This window comes from Pterocles gutturalis, unplaced genomic scaffold (assembly GCF_000699245.1).
Source record: "Pterocles gutturalis isolate BGI_N339 unplaced genomic scaffold, ASM69924v1 scaffold2963, whole genome shotgun sequence".
Classification (NCBI taxonomy): domain Eukaryota; kingdom Metazoa; phylum Chordata; class Aves; order Pterocliformes; family Pteroclidae; genus Pterocles; species Pterocles gutturalis.
In genome coordinates, this window is record NW_010117770.1 from 112,196 (window position 1) to 136,900 (window position 24,705).

General features: G+C 42.0%; 1 protein-coding gene across 1 annotated transcript in view; it reads left to right on the top strand.

Annotated features, from left to right (window-relative positions):
- LOC104463528 (protein kinase C alpha type) overlaps positions 1-24,688 on the top strand; it is a gene marked incomplete at its 5' end in the record, with an annotated part of 80,600 nt that extends 55,912 nt beyond the window's left edge. Inside the window, 9 exons of the mRNA XM_010075900.1 lie at positions 5,430-5,573; positions 6,385-6,558; positions 8,262-8,353; positions 9,969-10,031; positions 10,475-10,613; positions 16,624-16,704; positions 18,011-18,118; positions 20,574-20,714; positions 24,524-24,688. Coding sequence (XP_010074202.1) covers positions 5,430-5,573; positions 6,385-6,558; positions 8,262-8,353; positions 9,969-10,031; positions 10,475-10,613; positions 16,624-16,704; positions 18,011-18,118; positions 20,574-20,714; positions 24,524-24,688 — 1,107 coding nt within the window. The remainder of the gene's footprint in view (positions 1-5,429; positions 5,574-6,384; positions 6,559-8,261; positions 8,354-9,968; positions 10,032-10,474; positions 10,614-16,623; positions 16,705-18,010; positions 18,119-20,573; positions 20,715-24,523) is intronic.
- Between the last annotated feature and the right edge of the window lie 17 nt (positions 24,689-24,705).

Consider the following 24,705-nt stretch of genomic DNA (forward strand, 5'->3'; position numbering starts at 1 on the left):
CAGGTAAAAGGACCAAGGAAGTTCCTCCCCTCTGTTGAGTTGCAACAGCAAGAACATGGCTGGCCCAGGAGGTACCGCTCGTGCCGTCCCCTCTCCGGTTGGAGCTGGGGGCTGCGGAATCATCCGGAGCTTTGGCTTGAACTTTCTCTTTTCTGTGTTGTTTCCATGACTACAGACCTCTCTGCTAATGAATTAAAAGCTTGCATTAGGTTCTGGAATTAAGCTTAAAACTCCGTCTGGTGAAGTGTTAAGTCTTGCTGGGCCAAGAAATGGACTCTTCCCATTCCAAATTCTCAGCATCCTGATAATTTAAGCAATACCCAGAGTGTTACCTGCAGCTCTGCTGTGGCTTTGGGTTAGCTTAAGAATTAGGAACGGAAGCATGGGGAACAAGGCAGCCTATCTGAGATGGCGTTTCCATTGCCTGATGAGGTTTGAAGAGCCTGTTGGGGTTGAGCAAAGACCTGTTGAGAACACGTTGCGGTGTGAGAAGCCATGATTGTGTTTGTTAGAGTTTTGCAGAGAGATTGGATCATGGCAAGAGCACAATCTGGCTCCACAGATCTCAAGTCTTAGGACCTGAGATGAAGCCAGCTCGGTCAGTTCTTAGGCTGCTGACCCTCATGCTGTCCAAATGGGATTTTTTGCAATGGAGACTGAAGCCGGTGCTGCTCTCTGCTGTTGCATTGCTCCTTTGGTGTTTACGGCTGAACGCGGCTGCACGGGCAGAGCAGTCGGTGCTGGCTGGAATCTGCTGTAGAGGAGCAGAGGATGCTGGTGTGCGATGTGGAGCAGAGCTGTGCGTCTCGAGGCGGCTCCGCTGCCGGCAGCAGAGCTCTCAGTTTCTTTTCCCAGTAGGTGTCAGTGGAGCCAATAAGTAGCAGATGAAATGCGGCAATAAGCGTGCTGTCTCCAAACACAAGCTTCATGTGCTGTGTGTGTTTATACCTCCACACGTGGGATGGGCATTCGGCGTTGTTGTTAAATATTTTTCGGTTTATCACTTTCTGCTCCTGAAAATTTGTTACCAATAGATCTCTCCGCTGGGCATCTGTGAACTTGTTGAGAGCGAGTTGCCTTGACAACGGAGAAATACATCCTCTAGTGAATGGCACGTCGCAGGGCCATTGGTTGGCTTGGATATTTTTTCATGGGAAACAATGCGGGTTTCTCCCTTCTTCCCGATTCACTCTTCCTTCTCTGTAATTCTTAACTTTCTGAACTATATATCATAGTCAGAGGGCAGAAGAGCCAATATTCAGATTTATTGTTTTGTCCTAGTAAATTGCCTTCACAGTAAAAAATCAGAAAGTTTTGAAAAGACTCAACAAGAACATTTACTGCATTTGAAAATTTAGTGCAATAGTGGATTGCTGTTCCCTAAATCACTTCTTTTCTTCTTCACTTCACACTCCTCATTAAGGTTTGGAGAAGACTTTTATTTTCCATACCTAGTTAAAAGACCAATTGTTACACTTGGATGAAAAATAAATGGAATACATTTACACTCCAAAACCTGAGATATCTTTTCCAAAAAGCACAAGAGACTCTCCAGTGTAACACCCCGTAACTTCTCTAATACCCCATGAAGACGTGCGTTTGGGCTGAAGATATAAAGTGTGTCTCACCTGTGGTTTCAGGGTAAAAGAACTGGCCGAGATAAGGTGCGTCCAAACCAGAGGAAGTAAGATGATGTGCATGTCTTGTTTTCTTTTAAGATTAACTCTTCTGCTGCCGGTGCAGACTAATTTGACTAATTTATCTTTAACATACTGTTTTCCTGGTTTGTTTGCTGCAAGCTGGCTTTGTTGTAACAACATTGTGTTTTCATCGAAGATATTAAGCCAAGCAGTGTGAATGTAAATTGAAAATGAATCCAGTGCCTGGAAAGCCATCTCCAGTCCCAGCAGGTTTCAATATCCATCAAATATAAACGTGGATTCAAGAAGGATTCTGCTATTTTCAACTTTATAGGAAGAGGCAAAATGTCATTACTCTTTTCCAGTAAACTTTTATGAATCATTTGAGTTTATGTCCCTTTAGTCATAACCAGAAATTATTAGCTGAGTTTCTGAAATACTTCTGTCTTGCCCCATATTCTGGGTTAAATTCTAGGATAGAAGGGGAAGGTTAAAGGCTTTCCTTAAATCCATCAACATCAGTTGTTAGTAATGAGTTGTGACGTTTCTGCTGAGTGTAGAACCTTCCATGGAGTTTATAAGGAATGTTTTGGTTTAGGTTTATACTTCAGGATGAATTAAATAAAATGGAATATACACAGCAGCTAATTCTCCAAGACAGGTAATAAGTACGACATCCTTCAGGGTTTGTTTCATAAAGATGTTTTACTGCCCCATCAAAACCTTGGTGGCACAGGTAGCATCTGTAATGCCTTGACCATGTTTATTTAATTTTATTTCCGTGCCCACAGCCTGATTTTGTTCCAGTAGCTCTGGAATTTTTTTTTTAAATAGTACCAAGAAGAAGACAAAATGATATGCCTGAGGCTAAGTCAGAACTGAAACATGTTGCAGTAGTATTTTGGGAGGCTCTTAAGGGATCATCTGTGAAATGTTTTGGTTTGGATTATTATTGTTTCCCTTTTTTTTTTTTTCTTCCCAGTACATGTTTGCCAGCATTGAAATTCCCACCCTATTTTCACTAGGACCTTAAGCCAAAAAGCAGTAAAAGGAATTTGGATGCTAAATACGAAAACCTTTTTTCTGTGTGCTCATGAACAAACGGTCAGTGGCCAAGCTGAAGGGCAATACGGACCTTTGATAAGGTTATGATCATTTGATAAGGTCATTGGGGCATTCTGCTTTGGGTCCGGGTGCTTTGATTGAGTCAGCCTGGTTGTTCTCCAGCGTTTCACGGATGCCCTGTTCCTACATTTTCTTACATAAGGTTTGTAAAGGGTTTACACATACCAGTGTACGTGCTAAGGCACCGATAGCTCAGTGCTAGTGATGCCGTAACCAGGATGGTCGTCCCAGCCAAGGGTGGTCCAACGAGCCCCTGCCTGTGCTGGATCCGCCCGGAGCACCCAAGCCCGGACAGCTGATGTTCTCCTTAAAAATCTACCACATGGAAAAAAAAATTATCGAATTAAGAGTGACATCTAATTAAAAAAAGATTAAAAATTGAGGTAGGGGAGCATGTCTCCATCTCATTGAATGTAGGAGTTTTCTTGCGAGGGTGCAGAGAGGCCTCGCTGGGTTCTCTGATATTATTTTAAGATGCCGCCTTCAGACCCTGACAATTCCATCTTGGGCGGGTCTGATCCGAACGAGCGCGCTGCTTTCAGCTCTGGGAGCCGGCAGAGGGCATGGGAGCCTGCTGAGGAATCTGCCGCTCAGGTTTTTTTTTGGAAAAAGTGCTGTTCTCCGCCCCAGCCTGGATTGCAGCGCTGCAGAAAGCACTCCCTGCCCAACGGGGGGCTGGTACCCGAGGAAACCGCCTCGGAACAAAATTTCAGTTGTTGTTTCGAATGGTGCATTTTTCAAACAGGCTGCAGACAACCTACCCAGTGGGTTTAAAATCCAAGAAATAGAGTTAGGGTTTCCCGTTCCGTGCTGATTTGGATCTCCCAATGGTGAAACGGCGGATATTGAAATTGCTGCTTGTATCACAAGAGCATCTTTTATCTGAAATCCCAGAGGCGAGAGCAGCACAAAGACACAGCCAGCAAAGCTGCTCCTGTAAACCATTTCTTCATCCCATACAAATAAAGGATATTGGGATTTTTTTTAAAATTGTTTTGCTTATGGCTCAGTCTTGTCTTGTGGCCTTGAAAGGAGCTTTGTCCTGACAAAAGCTCCGTTACAGACACTGGATGTGTCCCAGCAGCTGGACCTGCGGAGGGGCCGTCCCTTGCAGAATCAGGGGCTTGGGCTGGCGCCTAGGACTGGCTCTTCCTAAACATTTGCACAGCACATGGTCCTGATTAGCCTCTCCCAGTGCTGCTTTCACATAAGCGAGTAATAATAGCGGTGGAAGAAATTCCATGTTTTAAGCTGTATTACGATAAAAAAAAGATCAAAACTGCCAAAATTTGTGTCCCTGCGGCAGGGTGTAAGACTTTCTGCATTTATAAAGTTTCAGGAAGAGTCATCCAATGCTTTTCAAGTGATGTGGTTATTTTATCAGAGGTTTATTTGACATTACCGCCTGCAGTAGAACAGGGCTAGAGCCCATGAATTGAGACGTTCTTTCAATCTGATGGTTTTAAACATGTCTGGGGAGGGGAAAGTTTGGATCTTCCAGTTTCCGTTGAGGTTGCCAAAAGCGTATGCCAGGCCAGGCTTTTAAGGTAATTTATTGTATGACTTTGAATAAACTTTAATTTCTATCATTTTCTTTAGCTGTCAAACAGTGGTAATATGCAAATCCTGTCCTTTTGCGGTGCAGTGAGAAAAGTCGTTATCCTTAAATGTCAGCATATGGCAATGGCACAAAGTAAATTAACCCTAGTAGAGGTTATTTGCCAGACCAGCACACGGGATAGAGGGGGGGAAAGCACTTCCATCCCAAAGTATTATTAAACCTTCTTGGCTTTGCTTCTGCTTGTATGTGGGATTATTTTGAGAAAAAGAGGGATGTTATGTTGTAGCCTGCATTATCTTTTGGTGAGTCTTACTTTTTTCTCTTCTATTAACTTTGAGATTTGAAATGCAACTTACTTGAGCAATTACATGGGGTCTCAGAGGAAATACTGAGACTGTTGCAACCTTCTGCAAACCAGACTGTCTTGCCAAGGCAGAACCCTTGTATGTAATATTTCCCTTCCTCCCTTTTCCAGATCAACACTTGATTGAAAATCAAAGTTGATTGTGTTGCTAGTTTGAAAGTGGCCATGTTCATCTGCATTAACTCTCATGTGTTGTGGGTTTTTTTTAATGTAGGTTATTTTTTCTTCATGCATGTCAAAGATTTCCTAACTCTTGCTATGCAGTGACTTTTAAGAATTACATTTTAAATGTGAATGTATTGGAGAGAGTGTTTATATCCTGAAATACCCTATGTAAATTATAGCATGATGTTTTTGAAAATCTTTTTTTGTATTTCAAAACAAAAGCACCAGATGAGTCTGCTTTTGGCATGAAAAGAAGTGAGTTTTTTTTTCTTTGGCTTTGGTTTTTGCTTTGGTTTTGCTCTTCTAACCAGATAAGTGTATCTGCTTTTATCTGGTTGTACCTGAACACAGTTTTCTACTTTCATTTACTCAATAATGTCAAAAGTATTGTTGGAATGAGTCTTTGAAGTGGTGTCTGTGCAAATTCTGTTATGCAGCCGCTCTCCTGGGAATGCCGCCTCAAATACGGTCATCTCCAATTCTAACCTCACCCGGTGATCCGTTCTGCCAAGAAAAGGGGCCGCTCTTCTTACTTTCCTGTTTTTGTGTGTGTATGTGTGTGTATGTTCTTCAGAAAGCCAAACTTGGGCCAGCTGGTAACAAAGTCATTACTCCAACAGAAGACAAGAACTCAAGTGTGCCGTCCAACAATCTGGACAGGGTGAAGCTGACAGATTTCAACTTCCTCATGGTTCTCGGAAAGGGGAGCTTCGGGAAGGTAGGAATTTGTAACTATTCCGCTCACATTCTTTTTTCTTTTTTTTTTTCTTTTTTTTTTTTTTTTTTTTTTTTTTTTTTTACCTTGAAGGATGAATGAATGAATAATTCTCTAACAAGCAAAATTGGAGTCGAAAGGATGTGCATTTCTGAGGGAGGATTTCTTAACATGGAATAGGGTGATTCCCTAAGGACTAGCAGGCTCCAGCTATGACTGGGCAGTCTTTTTGAAAACAAAACAAAACAAAACAAAAAAAAAACCACCCACCTCAGACTGTTGGGCAGGATGTATGAGACAGTTGCTGACTTTTAGATCCTCGCTTCTTGGCAGTTTCAAGGAAATTAAGTCTGCTTTTCTGACTTTACTACCTAGGTCACTCTGCTAGTTCTGGAAGTCACCAACATTGGTAAGGCTGAATATTGGGGAAAAAAAAAAAACAGGAATACTGTGTGTATATATATATTTGTTAGCTGAAAGAAAGAGCTGCTGTTTTTCTGTCTGTTTGAACAACCTCTTCCATGGTGAAGTGCCCTTTACTGAAGAAGTCCCCTGGGGCTTAACATTTTAACAGCCCCTTGGCGATGTGCCTGTGATTAACCAGAGGATTTTGGCACAGGCTTTGTATGAAATGACTGGTACAGCTCATTGCAGTGGGTGAGTAATGATGATATTTTTGGAGTTTTGATCAAGTTAGTCTATACCAATAAAAGGAAAAGCTGGATTGCCATCTATACAAATCTTCGGGCGTATGAGTCACCTTCCCTCCTTGGCAGGTAGGACGATTTTCACCCTGTTGTTTCTCTTTGTGCAGGTGATGCTGGCAGACAGGAAGGGGACAGAGGAGCTCTATGCAATCAAAATACTGAAAAAAGACGTGGTGATTCAGGATGATGATGTCGAATGTACAATGGTTGAAAAACGAGTTCTGGCATTGCAAGATAAACCACCGTTCCTAACACAGCTTCACTCTTGTTTCCAAACAGTTGTACGTAAGCTCTGTCTTTCTTGTCACCCTGATGTTTTCCATACTGTATGATCATGGATTCTATCAGTTCAATAACATTTATTATCATCCAACCTATATCATAGCTTCTGCACATAGAAAACAGTGAAGACAGACATACCGCATGGCATTGCCCCTCGTATTTTAAATTTAAAACCTCGGTTTAAAGATTTTTCTTCATACAGTATTTCAAGCAGACCAGTGTGACAATTCATAAATTGTGCTGTGCTAAATCAGAACCCTAAGCCCAGATTCCCAAAGGCACCGAAATACTTTTTAAGGATCTGAGGATAGTACTTGAAAAGTCTTAATGGCTGTTATGATACCGTGAGGTGATTAGTCATGAATCAATGTTGATGGATTTAATTTAGTTTGCTGGCACCCCTGGCACAGAGGAAAGCATTGGAGTTTTTTCTTCCTTCCTTATAAATCTGTGAAGTGGACATTTCCCCATCACATTGCAAAACATCTCCAGAGGCAGATTGCAGGAGGGATGGGATGATCCAGCGGCACCATGCCGGTCTGTTGGGTGGCATGGAAAGTGTGTGGGAGACAGCACTCAGTGTGCTTTTGGGTTTTGGGGTGGGCACGGCTACACCCTGACACCGCTGAGCTGTCTCCAAGTGTTGTTCCAAGCTGGGTGGAGGTCTGTATTCACAAGAAACCAAGGCTCTTGTCTCACCGTGTAGCCATCTTATGGCAGTGGCCTTGAACTCATGCCCCAGGGCTGGATTGTCACTTTTTGGGGTGATGAAGGGACGTACGATGTTTTTCCACTTGTCTGTTCCATCTCTTTTACCTCTTATGTTGTTGATGGTTTATAATCTAAAAACAAATGAACAAACAACAAGGCAGTTAGTTGGAAGTATAATTTTTCTGTTTTATCGTGTACAAGAGCAGTGGAGCTACAAAGTTGCCCAGATAAACCATTAACACCTTTGCCTGATTTACCTCATGTTTTCCAAAACATTGAGTGGTTCACACTTGGTGTTATGAAATATTCTGGAGGATTAATATTAGCTACAAAAATGAGAAATTGTGTATGAAGGAGAAGAAAAGGCATAAACTGTATGGCTATAGGAAAAACTGTTAATTTTTGGTTAGTGCTTGCAGATGCAGGCTTCCGTTGCCAGGGATTTTACAAAAAGACAATTTATACAAGAATCTAAATTATATAAATCCAATCTGGACAATTAAACATTTTGCCCATGGCTTGTCTGTTGGACCCAGCTTAGGAAATCACAGTTTTTAAATGTGCGCTCATGTTCTGAAATCTGGGTGACTGGAAGCTTTCAATCAGTGCTGAAGGAAAGAGATTGAACTGGAGCATCTCAGTCATGAGTCTCTTTCCCGTCAGAATATTGGATCAGAACTTTTCTACAAACACTTCAGGATAATCATCCTGTGAATGTGAATTATTATGGGAGCCACTGTAGGCAAATAATATATAAAAGTGCATCACTAAAATTGGCAAATCTGGACAGATCTCATCAGTCATTTGCTCTTGCAGGTTTTACAGAACGTTCCACTTCCATTCCTGATCTATCAGCTTTGCCAGAACGTACAACCACTCCCAGTAATCTTAAAAGCTTTATAAGAACATATTAGTGACTTTTCTGCTGATTAATGCATATCTAGTATTTTCTCTTAACGCATTTCTGTGCCTCTTCAATGCTTTCTCGCAGGACCGTCTGTATTTTGTTATGGAGTATGTGAATGGTGGCGATCTCATGTACCACATCCAGCAAGTAGGAAAATTTAAGGAGCCACAAGCAGTGTGAGTGTTTGTGTTTATATATTTAAATCGTGTCGTCATCTTCATTTTACACTGTCAGAGGATTAGGTTTCTTCTTCTTCAAGGGTTCAGTATGAAGTCCAGGCTGGCCTTTTTGGATTGTGTTTTGTAAGGCCCAGAAGATGAAATTTGTGTTAAAAATGTTGTTCGCACACATAGACCAAAGGTAGCTGTGCCTTTTTATTCAAAAATCCAACACGAACAAAGGCATGCAATGCCTACTTGAAAAGTGACAAGAATTTAAACTAGGCAACAGGAAATTAAAGATGTTACTTGGTATTCTGGTGTTGTTTTTAAAAATGAGTATAAAAAAGTGAGTAGAACATTTCAGTCTGAATTACTGTTATAGGGAAAGGCAATACAAACAGACTCAGCATGGCAATATAAATTATAGTTCATACAAGGTGAACTCAGTGTATAGCCTATGAGAATTTCTGTGATCCTACTTTTTTATAGAAGTTTGATTTGTGAGGAGTCAATGAAATATTACAGGTTGCTTATATGCGTGGTCCCTTTTAGGCAATTGTACATCTGGCATCTCAGTGAGCGACTGGTAATGGTCTGCAGCACATTCAAATGTGAATAGCTCCGTCAGCACCACCTTAGTCATGCTGATAACATCTCATCATCGTTTATCAGTGTTTCATAGGTCATTTACCAATGCAACTTTAAAACCAAGTGTGACCAACTGTTTTAAGAATTCAGTGAAAATGATTTCTCATTTCCATTTAAACAATCAGGGCTTGGTTAGATGAGAGCCCTGCTAAATGCAAGTGTGATATAGAACAAAATTACAGCAACTTGCTGAATAAAAGCTAGATGGTGTCAGATCATCTCGGCTCCCAGCTAATGTAACCTGCCAACACCCGTCGCAGGCTGTGGTGCTTCATGACAGCTTACGCCTGTGGAGCATCTTCCAGCACACGCATTCCTAGACACTTCTGATCAAGTGTTTCAAAGCTCTGCTTTCCTTTCCCTTATGCTAGCCTAAAAATTAACCTCGTCTTTAAATAATCCTCTTGCATAGAATTTGCACAGTTCCACAGCAAGTGGTTTCAAACAGCCATCAATATTGTATATCCGTTAACAACATCCAGCAATTATATTTTATATGGTAATCATTTTAATTAGCGTTATGTAATTAATCCATTAACAGCCTGTATAAAGGAATATTATTTCTGCAAATTATTTCATGCCATATGAATTGCAATGTAAATTGAGCTGCATCCCGAATTCAGCATTAATATGTGATTAGAGATAATGACCTTTGCAGGCAGAGTCAGATCGGTGCAGTAAAATGCCATGCTCCAGCTGCTGTTCTGGGGAGGCATTCTGATTATTTTTTTTTAAATTCTGCATTACTTTATCACCAAATACTCAAAATGTAGCTGTTAACGTCAAATTGAAGTAAGGTGTCTTTGGTGTCACTTACCTATAATATACATTTTTGTGCTTTTATATAGATACACACACTATATATATTATATTCTTTATATGCTGTTATACTATCATTCTCTACCATGATGCATTTCCAAAATATTTTATCAGAAGGAAATGATGAGGCAATAAAAAATCTGTTGGGTTTTTTTTTGTACAGGTTCTATGCAGCTGAGATCTCAGTTGGGTTATTCTTTCTCCATAACAGAGGGATTATTTATAGGTGAGTATAATCTGACGTAATTAACTTCTGAGCTATTTTTAAAACCACGAGAAGATCAGTTTCTTTAACGTTTCAGTTTTTAGATGTTTTAAAAGTGTACAGTAAACCAAAGCCATTGCTTTACCTGAATTTTCTCTGTGCTTTGCCCAACTCAACTGAAAACTCTTGAAAGTGTAAAACCTTCTCTTGTGCGTTCCTGTGTGATGTTTAATAGCTTTACACGTTCAGAGGTCTCAGTGGGAGTGTGCTTGTGGTCGTATACAGCTACCTCTTCATTAACTGTCCAGTTCCAGGGCTAATGGTCATCTTGATGTCTCTGCCCCTGCAGCCCCATCCCCTCTGCCCAAAATAGCAACACCTACTCCTCACCTAGACTCAGAAGTATATAAGCTGGCACTAGTTGATCCTAAACATTAACATGAAATTACTGTGATTCTCCGTAGAGATCTGAAATTAGATAATGTGATGCTGGATTCAGAAGGACACATAAAAATTGCTGATTTTGGAATGTGCAAAGAACACATGTTAGATGGAGTAACAACCAGGACCTTCTGCGGCACTCCAGACTACATTGCACCGGAGGTAAATATTTCCCATTTCAAGAATCTTTGAGTCTCTGAAATGAAAGTTATCACTACACACATCTCACACCACCAAGGTTTCAGCTGTAACTCTGGATGTGCTGTGGATGGTACCGTTTATACTTCTGCAGGTACACTGAATAACTTCATGAATTAATACAATATTATCAGTAAGACTTCACTATTTTGAAAAAAATATCTAGTTGACTGAAAACCTAACTCTTTATGAGATCAGTGCTTCAGATTTTGTTCATGCTAGCAAAAGACTGAAAAAGCTGGATCACCACCTTTGAATTTTAAATTTGTAGCCGGACAATGTGATTATCCTAAACTTTGTGCTGCAGTTTGTGAAGTCGTGGAGAGTTCGTGGACGTTGTTGAGGTTGTTGCTCAGGTCAGCAAACATTTTATTGGGAGGAAAGATAGCTTCTTGAATGTATTTCTCCGTAAGTTCGCATAACTGCCAATATAGATTTAAATAGATATGCATAGATTTAAAGCATCTCTTGGCATTTTCAGGAAATCAGAAAACAGTCATTGATTTTGGGGAAGGGACTCATGAGGTCTTGAAGCTTTCTGCTGACCTCCCTGCAAAACTACTTCAGTCTTTTCCAGACCACGTTTTACAAAGGGTACACAGCTCCTGACCTCAGGAAAGCTCCAGTCATCGAAAGCCTGAACAAAGCTGTAAGATCAGGGATTGAATAGAAGTGACATCATAAATCCATAATGTGCCTTGAGTTTTCTGTGGCTTGGCGGTACCTGTGCTGCGCGCAAGACCCTGAAAATCCCATTCAAACACCAACCTGAGTGCAGTGGGTCTAAAATGAAAATTTCATCATGAGAAACAGAGTTCTGCTGTAAAGCACTGTGATAAATATGAGCTCAGAGTTAAGATTTTTAGTCTGGATATGATTTGTATTTCACTAGTTTAGGTATAAAACATGAAAAACAAGCACATGTGGTGATCTGGAAGTGATTCAAATATATGAGTATTAAAATCTGGTATTTGTGCATACTGAGCTTTCAAGAGCCTTGATTTGTTTGGCTGCAAATTCGATGCAAGAGGCTGGATCCTGGTCCAAGCTTCTCAGTTTTTCACTGAGTGTGGGGCAAGAGGCAGCTCTGGCTGGAACATTTCTGGCTGTAATTGAATGTTTGTTGGAATATGGGAGATTTATACATGGACAAGTAAATTAGTGTCTAAGGTGAATTTTGTCATCTCTGGGAAATTGGAATGAAAAATAGTTTGTTTTTTTTCCCACTTGCTAATTCATGCTTTTCAAAGTGAAATGTTGTGTGTTTTAAAGCCTTGGTTTTTCACAAATTGCTGTTGCTTGCAGCAGGATACCAGAACAAGCAGAGCAGTATTTCATTTCCTCTTGTCAAAACAGAAATGAAGCCAATATCAGAAATTTAAGTGTCCTTTCCGTGGCAATAGTCTGGTGCCAGTTAATACCAAAGAATGTGTTGTCAGTGCCAAAATGCTCAATATGGGTCAGTGTTGGAATGATTTATTTTCATTTGTTTGGAAATTTCAGATAAAGAAATAAACCTTTTACCAAAACATTCAGTAAGTGGGAGGAAATTAGTTTTTCTATTATCCTACAAACAGATTTTTTGTTGTTGTTGTTCGTTGGCTGATTTGCTTTGGTTCCCGAAGGCATTATTGTGACTGACAAATTGCTACCTAGCTCTGTGGTAGACTTCAAAGCAAGGTTCATGTTTTGCTTGCAGGAGCATTTCAGCATGTTTCCGTGGGCTAACATTGGTAAATGTGTCATAGATCATCCCAAGGAGGCATTTGCACAGCGCCGTTCCCTGCTGGTGGGGATAACGGAGCTGAACCGAAATAAACTGGCGGAGGTTTCTGAAGTAGCACAGTCCTGTGAGGGTGTTGCACTCAGACATAGAGAATTAGCTCTTTTATCAGTATTTGGGAAATGATGTTGGGACTGTAGTGGGGTCTGAGGGAGCCCGCGCTGCCTCTACATGAACTACCCACATAGTTCAGAGGTCTCACGGCTCGAAGGACCATCCAGGGACATCTCTGGACAGAGAAGCAGGGAAGCGTGGCGCTGCATTCAGCAAAGGGGGCTTGCACACCTTGGTGTAGTGTAAAATAATACTTTCTTAATGATTGGGAAAGTCAGAATTTGTTATTACTTAAGTGTATAACACACTGGAATTTTTTTTTTTATTTTTTTATGCAGTTTGAGAAATGTGCAGAGGTTAAACTGGGAGAATCCCAGGTTTGGCCACTTCTGTCAGGCGGAAAGTACTTATCTAGTAAAGAGTATTTACTGATGTGCTGAACTTAAATGTTTATGGTCAGAGTGGTAAAATAGCCATGAAATCAATTAATATTTTGTATTTCCTTGAGCAGTCAAGAGAGACAGAAAGAGATGGATGTCAGGAGGATTAGGGGGAAGGGATTCTGCCAGCGCAGCCAGTACTGAACCCCACCATCAGCATCCCTGCAGCAGCCAGAGCACTGGGTGTGAATTTTAGAAGAAGTTAAATTGGGAACTCCATTTCCCTTCTCTTCCATCTAATAGCCTCAAAACCTTAAGAGTCCTAACCTTGCATTTTCCAGGATTGTGGGAGGCTAATAGATAATAAAAAGGTTTGGAAAGTGTACATTTGACTGTTTCTTGTGCTAGTAATATTTATTTCTTTTAATAACTAAGCTTTAACTTTTCCAGTAGACATATGTTCACAAAAGACTTTCTCTCTTGCCTCTGGGATATAATCTTTTCATCCCAACTGGCTACAGCCTACAAGCTGCAATGATCTAAACATTCCTACAAATTGCTGGTATTAATCTCTGTGTCCCATTCTTAACTGCGTCTTCCTTAGAGGCGAAAAGGAAAAAAAAAAAAAAGAAAAGAAGCAATCAACTTTCCTCTGCCAGTATGGCTTGATGAGAGTTTCCTCCTGAGCTCTCAAATCCACCGAACCTGAAAAGGCAGAGCTCTTAAAATACGGTAATAGGTAAAATGGGACATTTGAAATGCAAAAGGGGATGGAAAAGGCAATCATTTAAATTAATGATGGAGGGGAAGGGAAGGGTCCCATCAACGTTCCACTCCTCCCTGGCCAGCAGAAAGGCGAGGTCACAGCTGGAGGAGGGTGCAGGTCTGCATTTCTGGCACGTGGGCTCCCTCGCTGCTCCGCACGCCGTGGTGAGGCAGGTGAGGCAGCATGTTGATACACCCCTGTTTGTTCTAAAAGATACCAACATTTCCACATGCAGATAGAATTATTTTGTCCATGGCTGGGTTTGCGTACAGCAGCTGGTGGGTAATAACGATGATTTCTGGATGAGGAGGAGGGAACCACTGAAAATACGACATTTAGAACTTGCTGACTTTGTACTAATCCATGTTTGACTGTATATTGAAAACTCATCTGCTTCCTCCCACACGCAATTCCTTCCTTGAAGTGAGCGTTCTTTCCTCTCGTTTACATTTTCCAGTGAATGCTTTGAATCACTCCCAATATTGTGAGCGTAACCGCCGGTTTCCGCGCGTGACGCGCAGGTTGGTGAATGAACGGGGCAGATTGCTTTTCTGCCTTTCACTGGCATCATATCCTTACAAGGATTAAGCTGGTGGTTCAAATTGGCTGTGTGTATTTAGGATTAAAGGAAAAAAACTTCCAGTGGGCACTGACAGTACCACCTTTTCTGACACTGCGATAGGTTCAATAAAAAAAGTGTTTTCATTGTGTTTGCAATGGGACTTTTCTGCAGTGGGACCTTTCCAGTCCCAGTGGAACTTGATGCCCATGTTTATTTCTCAAATCCCACTCTTTCATCATGTGCTGGTTCGGGCAGGGGAGGTGGTGCCAGCTCAGAGGGACATGGGTCTGCTCGTCAGATGCTTCTCCTGATTTTGACGTGTGGCATCAAATAGGGCAAAAATGTTAGTGACTCTGACCATACGTTAGGTTAAACGTAGAAGCTTTTTTCATGTTAATTCTGTGTCTCTTGATGATTCTGCTTGATATTTTCTCACAAAGGCAGGTTTAATTGGGGCAGATTGCATTTCCTGATGAGGATGCTATTTAGAGAACAGCCCAGCCCTGACTCACCTCTTGCTGGATCAACAGACAGCATCTCTGGGTCTGGGCTTTGTTCCGTCTTCCGTTTGAGGACATGGCATTGCCATACTTAAAAGATTTCCTCTCCTCAATAATCCCATCAAACTCCTTCACAACAGTTAGGGCAGCAGGCTGTGCCCTCCCGGACGGACCTAGGCTGGGAACCGCGGCATGTCGCAGCGTTTGCTTTCTCAGTGCTGTGCATCCGCCTTTTTCTCATTTGCTAATTGAAATAAACTGTTCTGACCAAAACCACTTACATGTAGCAGACAAAATGTTCTGCCCTTATAAATTAATGACCTTCTGAAAAATACCCTTTTTTTTTTTTTTCTGGTACAATACTCTTTGCCATAAAGCAAGGAGAGATTGTCAGAGAAGGGTTCAGAATGAAATATTTTATCATTTTCTGGGTGTAAAGGCCAGTATTTTCTTCTGGATAAAATTTTTAAAGTGTTCGGTCTTTCAGAAAGCAACATTGATTCTAGCAGACCTCTGGGAACTTACTGCTGATAGAAATTAAAGGGAGAGTAACCGAGTATGTCAACCGCTATAATATGAATGTCCCAAGTATATATTTTAAAGCCCATACTGCTGCTAAAAGACAACTCATAAAGATTGCCTTTGTGTAGGACCTTCCAGCTGAGAATCTTATTGCCTCTGCTTGTGTAACACATTTCAAAGTGCGATTGATTTTGAAATCCTTTGCTTAGAAAGATGGCCATAATTTTTAATTCATGTGCTGCTGGTATCCCAGTGAAAAACATTCACCCAGAGGCTGTAATTTCACCTAGAGCCAGGCAGTCCTGCGCTATGGAACTGGCGACTCGCTCTCTTCCTGGGAAACTACAAAACTTACCGGTTCAACTTCACTTTCAGAAAATTAAAAAAAAAAAAATTCAAGGATATGTGATGTGTAATTGTCTTAGCAATTTATTTCACGGAGAATAAAAACACATGCAAACGGGAAAATAAACACGAACCCATCTGGAGTAAGGACTGTGTCCGTTCTTCGCTTATTCCCGTGGAGCGGTGGCGCTGGGCTGGGGGCTCTGGTCCTGCTGGCACCGATGGATGGTGGCTCTGACGTTCTCACGATTCACAACATCCCTTCACTGTTATTCAGAAGGAGATCTGAGAGAATGTCTGCACCTCAGAACCCCCCTATAGCACACCCAAATGCATCTCTTCAGTAAATTAGCGCTGGTCTCTAAAGAGGCCTCGATTAAAGAAATGACGCACGAGGGGACCTGCGTGCTGTTGGCACTTGCAGCCTTTCGCTGTGTCAGAACTCAATTTGTGCTTCTGCGTGAGTCAGATGTGAACCCAGAGGATGCAGAATACTTGACATTTCCATTAGGCTGAACAGCAGAAACTCCTTTCTTTTTGGTGTAGCTGGTGTCTAGCTTGATACTGAAAGTATATCATGCAGCTTGGGAGAACGTAACTGAGATTTCAGGGGTTTGCTCCTTTCTGGCATGTTGGTTCCTTTTACAGCAGAACAAAAATATAAATATTGAAAAGAAAAGAAAGGCTTAATTATTGATAATCTCTAAGTTAAGTGAGTCTCATGCTTTCAAGCTCTGACACAAATGGAATAATAACATTTTTGCCTTGTCTCCTACATTGTGCTGCTTTACTTCAAGGCACATCCCACGGGCTCCTAAGATCTGCGTTTCCCAAGATACCCACATACCAAAAGGCATGGGCAGGTTTAGACTAACATCTGCAAAACAGTCCAGCTGAAACCAATGAGTAGCTCGAGCGAGGATTGCAGAATTGGCTTTCTGGCTTTTTCAAGGAAATATGTTCATCTCTGCATGTCACTGTTTATCTAATATGTCACAAGACTGGTGTTAGCTAACATAAGGATTTTTTCTTTGTTTGTTTTTTTTTTTCCCAATTATACAGATTATTGCCTACCAGCCCTACGCGAAGTCTGTGGATTGGTGGGCGTACGGAGTGCTGCTCTATGAGATGTTGGCTGGCCAGGTAAGAGCTACCCTCCCGTGCTCGCTGTGACCTCCTCCTGCCTCTCCAAGCTGCTCCATTTCAAGGCTCAGACCCTCAGGGGACAGGACTGGGACTTTCCATGCTGATATTATCTCCTTGTACTCCTGACTGACTCCGCTGAAAATGTATTTAGGCTTTAAGCTCTCTCTATTGCACCCACATAATCAAGCATTGCCTTTGAATGCAGCTTCTTTGTACTGTAATAACGTTATAAATAGCCCGCTTCCAGATTGAATGGGAGACGCTTGAGCAGGAAAATGCACGTCAAATGGAAGAAATATCATTGAGTAGCTGGAAACCACAGGGAGACATAGTGCCAGCGTGTGTATGCTCTGCATTGCAGTGAAGTCAGCAGAGTGCAGCTTTTGTGTTGTATGTCCTGGGGGTAATGTGTGGGTCTGGCCACTTGGTTCCAGACCCCTCATTCTGCTCTCTGAGTGACTCCAGGAGAAAAGCAGCACTGCACTGCGGTACGTAAGGAATGCTATTAGTCCTGAGTTGGAAAAGGTTTGTGCAATTGGCTTTCCATGAGTGTGAGCTAAAGGCACGCATTTCCTAGCTTAAAACAGACATTTTTAACAAATGCCTTTAATAGTTCTTCTACTAAATTCCAGTCGACATTTTAGAAGTTTTTAAAGTGTACCCATTGCGGTTGTTAACATTTACAGTCTGCATTGCAAATATCAGGCGCATGAACGTTTTGGAGAAAATGAGATTTGCCATTAGCTGAGCCCTGCACGGCGCCTGTGTCCTGGGGACTTGCCCACGGGCACTTTCCTCGTCACCTCTGTCTAAAAATAAAATGCAGCCCTGGCTCGTCATACAGTGTCCCCTTCACAGAACCAGAGTCTACAGCCATGTCTTATAAACCAAACTGGACTTTAACTGGAATTAAGTGAGGAAGGGATATTCCTTAACACAAGGTAACGGAAAGTTCCAGCCTCCAAACAGATAATCCTACACACCCTTCATTGACCTGGCTGCTAAGCTGGGGGCAGAAATGAGCTTTTCTCCTCTGTTTCTACCGGAGCGATGAATGCTAAACGTGTAGGTCAGCAGATCCCAAGCTGCAGGTGGTGGGAGTTTGGTGTGTGTTCCTGGGCAAGGACCGCCGCTGTATCCTTGTCTCTTTGGGCATCCATGATTGACTGGAGACAGGTTGCTGGGCTGGATGCACCTTTGACCTGACCCAGTGTGGCCATAGTATTGTGATGCCATTTCATAAAAAGTGAAGAATTAAAGAAAAAAAAGAAAAGGTAACTTACCTGTGATTTATTTTCAACAGCCTCCGTTTGATGGAGAAGATGAAGATGAACTTTTTCAGTCCATAATGGAGCATAACGTTTCCTATCCAAAATCCCTGTCCAAAGAAGCTGTCTCCATCTGCAAGGGGGTGAGATAGATGCTTCCTTATCATTAAGTTCCTTTTTGGCAATCCTTGTGAATAACTGCATTTGTCTGGCGTTGGTATGGCACTGTAGGATGTTTAAGTGCGACTTCTGCCAGGCTGTGCTAAGCTGTATTGTCAGGAAGGGCTCAGCACTTGGTGTTACTGGTAAGCATTTGGCTCTTCCCACTGTGCCGCTTGTTTCATGGTAAGAACAAATGTCAGAACCAGGAGGTGCCAAATTCAAAGCAGAATTTATAAACAGGATGATGGTGTGAAAGGTCTCCACCTACCTTGCCTCACAACCCCAGTTTTGCAGGGTGAGGATAAGATATCCATAGTAATATCCATCCGTTTCTCAGCTTGGATGGATACCAGATACTCCAGCAAGTCCTCAGCCCAGTGTGCCTAATGACAGCAGCAGAGCAAAGGAGTTAATAAGAATCATTTTTAGATGTAGATAAAGATGAGCTTATGTGAAAATCTTTATCTTAAATGCAAGGAAACTGTGGGGAAATCCTGACCCAGTTGTAACCTCTGTGGCCTAAAATTTATATTAGATTCTAAGCTAATTTTTTTTTTTTTTTTAGGAAAAGAATAGATATGACTTTCAGGGATTAGCTCAGGAAAAAAGAATTCATTTGGCTTTCCCTTGACTCCTTGTGATTCCTTAGAGTACTGTCAATCTGTGGTTTTTCCAAATCACCGTCTGTAAAGCGCTGTTTGATGTCTGTCCTAACCGATAAAATACCCCTGTGCTTAGTGTCAGTTAATTCAGTATCTACTTTCTTCCTTTCCCTTGCAACCATTTAGGAAGTGTTGCACATGCGCTGGATATTAATCCCTTAAGGAAAAATCATAAAGGAAGAGCAAAGCTGGTTAGAACAACAAGGCAACAGGAAAGACCGCTCTAATTTTGGAGCCTACGCCGGTGTAGACGTGCTGGGCAACAAAAACGAAACATGATATATTTTTGTAAAGTACATGCAGATTGATGTCTTGTCGTGAAAATCATAGATTCAAAGAGCACCGTTTGAACTTGATGTAATTACCCTGTTCGCAGCTCTCCTGCGTGCTGCCGCTCTGCTCGGTGCTTATGCAAAGGGAGGTCAGGAAGCTAAAATCGCATTGCCCCGCGTGGGCTAAGGTCAAGTCTCTGTGATCGTAACACATTCATCGTCTGTATTAAACTGAGAAATGAATCCCAGATTTCAGTGAGCTTTATACCTGAGCTCAGAAGTCAATGTGAGAAGGCTTCTGACCCTGGGAGTCAGCGGTAGCTCAGCAGCCAGGACTGTGCACCGTCGGGCAAGACAAGCACTGTGCCCAGTTGGATTGTCCGTGTGACATCTGTGCCACTGACTCATGGTTTGTTGGGTTGGGCAAACGCAGGAACTTGGGAAGAGAATTTAAACTACTAGAATCATTCTTCACGTTTTCTTGTATCACTTATTGGTAAAGCAAGGGGTTTAGAGAAGGTGACTAAAATGGGAAAGTTGCTGTTAAGCTGGAAGCAGGAGGTGACTCCAGCCCCGTGCACACCCGACTTCCCAGCGCCTGCTTAGAGTCACTTGCATCTTAGCTTCAGAATTGGCATCTGATCAACTCAACATTTGGAGGGAGGCTAAAGCGGTACAGCAGAGGTTTTAAAAAGATGCTTGGAGGTATCACTCCTGGCAGTATAATATCCATATTTAATTTGTAAAAAAAGCTTTTAAAAGTCCCCACGATACCGGAGCTGAGAGTTGAAGGCTACATTGCTCAATTCCTAATGCACATATCCATCGAAAAGATTTTGAGGAGCTTGTTAATTAGAGAGCATATTACTGTTTCCAAGCATGCAACGCTGATGGGTTTGGGGTTTTTTTCCCCCAAGTCTGCTTAATCTGTGCAACTGGGTATAGTGTGGACCAAGATGTCATTAAGGATGCAAGGGAGGAAACGCAGAATAGATGTTGTCAGCTGGGTGCCAAGAAATTGTAGGCTCTGTAATGAGATGTCGTGAACAAGCCCAGAAAAATTAAAGGGGGGGGTTGTACTTCATACAGCTTTAGTACATTGGAATTTATTATATTTAATTGATTGTTGAGGTAGGGCAGAAGCTGTTCTGGAGATTTATAAGACTGAACTGAAAGACCAAAGGTGAACTGTAGGAGTGAGTTGTGAACTAACACGATGGCAGCGTGCCCCAGGCACCGCCTGCCCGCCCACACCTCCAGGGCAACCTCACCCAAAGGGGAAAAAGTTCTCAAGTGCAACCCTTAATTCTGCTGCTGACGTGCTGCCTCGGGTAATCAAACCAGAAAAGTGATCTTCAAAAAATTAATTGTAGCTTTTCAAAAGAATTTTATTAGCAACGTGCATCTTCAGGAGAGGAGCAAGAGCATCACAATCTGGGGAAAGTCTGTCTCACTTCCATTCCAACATTAAATTTGCTCATTTGGTGTTTTCTTCCTAATAGCTAATGACTAAACACCCGGCAAAGCGCCTTGGCTGTGGCCTCGAAGGTGAAAGAGACATCAGGGAACATGCTTTCTTCAGGAGAATCGACTGGGAAAAACTGGAAAACAGAGAGATCCAGCCACCTTTCAAACCTAAAGTGGTGAGTGAGCCGCCAAGTCCTTCCCTCGCACACGTCCCTGCAGCCCTGCCTTCCCAGGGCGGGGGGCTCACGCTGGCTTGATGCTGCTGCAAATCTGGGACATGTCTAAAATCAGGCAATTTGATTATGGCAGACCGGTCTGTAAATCTGCTAATGTTCTGGCACCTTGTAGCATAACCCCGTGTGCTTTGTTCCTTGCAAAAAAGCCTCTTGGTGGTTTGAGCCTTGACTTTGACAATCATGCGCTGCAGGAGAGGCTGGAAACAGTGAAAATTGTCATATTGACATCAGCCACTTGAGACATGTAATAACTGCGGTTCCCAGCTGTCTCCTGTGAGCAGCATCTAAATTCAGCTATTAAAGGGATCTGAATTATGGGGTGAATTTCCTCCACGGTGGGCTGCACAGCACAGGGGTTTGTATTCCCCATCCTCAAGTGACAAAACCCACATCCGCCACGTTTGCCAGAATAATCCGTGATGTATTTTTAATGCTCATTACTGGTTTGCACACATGTATCAGTAGGAATAGTTTAGAAATCCCAAGAAGTGAAAGATGTCCTTACCGTGAGAACTGTGTGCATGAATTTGAAGAACTGTATTTGTCAGTAGAGAATTTCTTTCAGCATGTACCGTGCTCTATTGACAGGCAAAGGAAAGTATTTGTGCACAAGAGTACAAGCTTTGAGGAACAGCTGTAAAATGTCCTACCATTGATCTTCATTCTCTATTATTTTTTTTGTTTCAAGTGGGATACGTAGCTGGCTGTGGCACTGCAGATACAGGATCGTTGGTCTGTACACGGATTTATTCACCGATACAGACACGCTGGTGTGGTGTCACAAACTAACAAACAGGGGGAGTCTGCTACCCGGTGGCAGAATATATTCCTCTCTTTTTGCATACAAATGACTTTTTCACATTGTCAGGAGAGGAGCTGCATGTTGAGAAGAGCTTTTCCCATGGTGTGGATTTTGCAGGCAGGGCAGAGTGTAAGTGAGCAAAGAGCAGGGAAGGTGCTGCCAGCGCTGCCGGTCCAGCGGGGAGCTGCACTCTTCAAAGCATGTTTTTATGGAAGATTTTCATTACATGCTTCTTGAGTCAAATTTAAAGCTGATCGTAAAGTAAATCTACTTTCACATCTGTAAGTTTTATTAGCTGAGGAACTGAGTGCTTAGACTCTCCTTGAAGTTATAAGTAGCACCAGCACGAAGGTACTAAGATCTTGAAGTCTGGTCTGGTTCCATCACAGCAGGTTCCGGGGCAGATCCTGGCTCCTGTTTAGAGCAGCTGTGCTCTCTCTCCACAGTTGTCATGACCTGTTTTGTTTACACAAGCTGCTATTAAAATACGCCAAGGCGTATTCACATGGAGCCTCACTTTCCCAGACAAAAATAATTTAAAATCCAAGTCTGATACTTACCCACCCTGCGTATAACTCAATTACTGTGATTGCTTATTCCATTTATATGGATTCTAGAAAGCAAAAAACACATGATCCTTAATCTGTTTGAAGATGTGAAATATTTATAGGCTTTGTTTGGGATGGGTTTTTTTCAGAAAACCTTTGTCGGTGCATCTTCACCAGGAGGTGCGTTGCTGCAGGAGTAACCCTGCTGCTTTGCACACAGGCACAGTTCTCACGCCAGCACTGAGCGGCAGATTTTGGGTCAACTGCTGGTTGGTTCCCTTCCAGACTGACATTTCACAGGCTATAGGCATGGACTGATCATTTGGCAAGAAGGACATTTTGCTTCTGTTTGTAAGTTTAGGAGTTCCAGGAGTCCCATCTTTTCAGTTCTGCTGTAGTACTGCATTAACACTCATGATAGCAGTGCTGCTCTTTAATGTGAAGACAAATACATAACTGAAGATGCAAATTTATCGATAAATTATTACATTCCCACACAAAAAATACCCAAATTTCACATAAGTTATTTCTTTGCCTCTGCTGGTATAAGCAGTGGTGAGAGGCTTAATGGGGTCAGGGACTTTGATTTCAAAATACAGCTTTTTTAATACCTTCCACTTCCTGGGGAAAAAAAAAAAAATTAGAAGAAAAAAGAGCATAATATCATGGAAGAATGATGTATATCTGTAGAATATCTTTTTAGCGAAAAGTCTTCCCTGTATAAAAAGCCCTTTTGTTGCTGCTCTGAGTTGACTGTATTGCCTCTAAATAAATTTGACGGTTAATTTGGGGTTACATCAGCTTTCATTCCAATGATGGAGAGTTTTCCTCTTGTCAAAGCTCCACTCTGTCCATTCTTGTTCTCCAGAGATTCTGTACCAAAATGCACTGGCTTCAGTGGGCACCAGGGTATTCGGTGAGTGCAGAACCCCGGGTGACAAAAGCAGACTACCATCAGCCTTTAACCATTGAAACGTTCCTCTGCTTGTGCTCTTCCAAAACTGAACAAGTGTCCTTCTGTGAGCCCTGCGGTCCCGTACCTGAGCATGCATTTTGCATCTGAAATAGAAACCAACTTGTGCCCAAGGCAGCAAAAGTTCTTTGCGGCTCAGATCAGGTGGCGTGTCCCAGTCCAGGTGCTTTGCAGGAAGATTGGAAACTAGGACTGAGCTGTTTTCAAGACAGCCAAACATCTCACCGTTGAATTCCTTTAACAGGCCCCTCTTCGGTTGGTTTCTTCTATAAATGTGCAGCTTTATTCGCGTTACATTAGTTCAGAAAAATCAATGTTTAATATTGGTCTATTTGACAAGCTATCTTCTACCCTTTCCACGTTATCCTCCAAGTCTGAAGATAATAGGGTAATGTTGTCCTCTAAATCCACATGTAGGCATATGGTAGGGAAGGATAGAGAGGGAAGGGTCAGGGACAACAGGAAGAAACATTCAGTGTTTTTGCCGTACAACCACACTTTCTTGGCAGATCATAGAGTGGTTTGGGTTGGAAGGGACCTTAAAGATCATCCAGTTTTAAGATAAGCAGATTTCCCAGTTTCCTTCAGACCTCTCCACGTTATCCAATGCCTAGTTTTCCTCAGATATACATTTTTTCTTGCACCCAAGCTAATTTTGTTCTGGTCCCACCTTCATCCTTTTTAACTTACCTCTAATCATACTTCCCTGCCTTTCAAGTGTTTTCTGCGTTACTCAAAACCACCCTTTCCACGAGCCTGATTTCTTTTGTTTTCTGTTTGGATGAGTTGTGTTCAGCGTGTAGCTGTACCTAACCCCCCTTCTCGGCTGGGCTTCAAGAGACGACACATTTATTCTCTTAGACAAAAAAAGGAGGAAACCTGTGAGAGCACGTTTTTTAATGGGGACCTGTTCCCAGGATGCGCTCCCTGCTGTCATTTCTGACTTTACGTGAGTTTATAGGCTGTATAATGAAGAATCAAAGCATATAAATGAATTACATTAAGCTTTCTGCAAATCGTAAAGGAAATGGAGACTAACACCAAAATCTAATTTTGCATCGTAAAGGTTTTAAGAAGAATGAAATAACTTGACAGATAAAGTATCTCATGTCAATACATGTCCATAAAACTATTTTATTTTTCCTTTCCTATCCCAGTAATTCTGAGTATTTAAGCCTCTTTACCTCATCACCTCATACTGATGGATGGAAACTTTTCTGACTCTGTTTTTCATCAGAATTCATCTTTTAAATCTTCTGTGTTTGCCTGCAATTTTTTGTTAAAATAACTGAAAATAAAATTTTTTCTTAACTACTCCTAAGAGGTGAGGGAAGGTCTTGCATGTGTCCTAAAAAATCTGCAAAAAGCTGGAACTGCTAATGTATCGCTGTATTTTTTCAGCCTTTTTTCTTTTTTTTTCTTGCAGTGTGGCAAAGGTGCCGAAAACTTTGATAAATTCTTTACACGAGGACAGCCAGTGTTAACACCTCCGGATCAGCTGGTGATTGCGAACATCGACCAAACGGATTTCGAAGGGTTCTCTTACGTCAACCCCCAGTTCGTCCACCCCCTTTTACAAAATGTAGCATGAAACGGCAGAACAGGAAC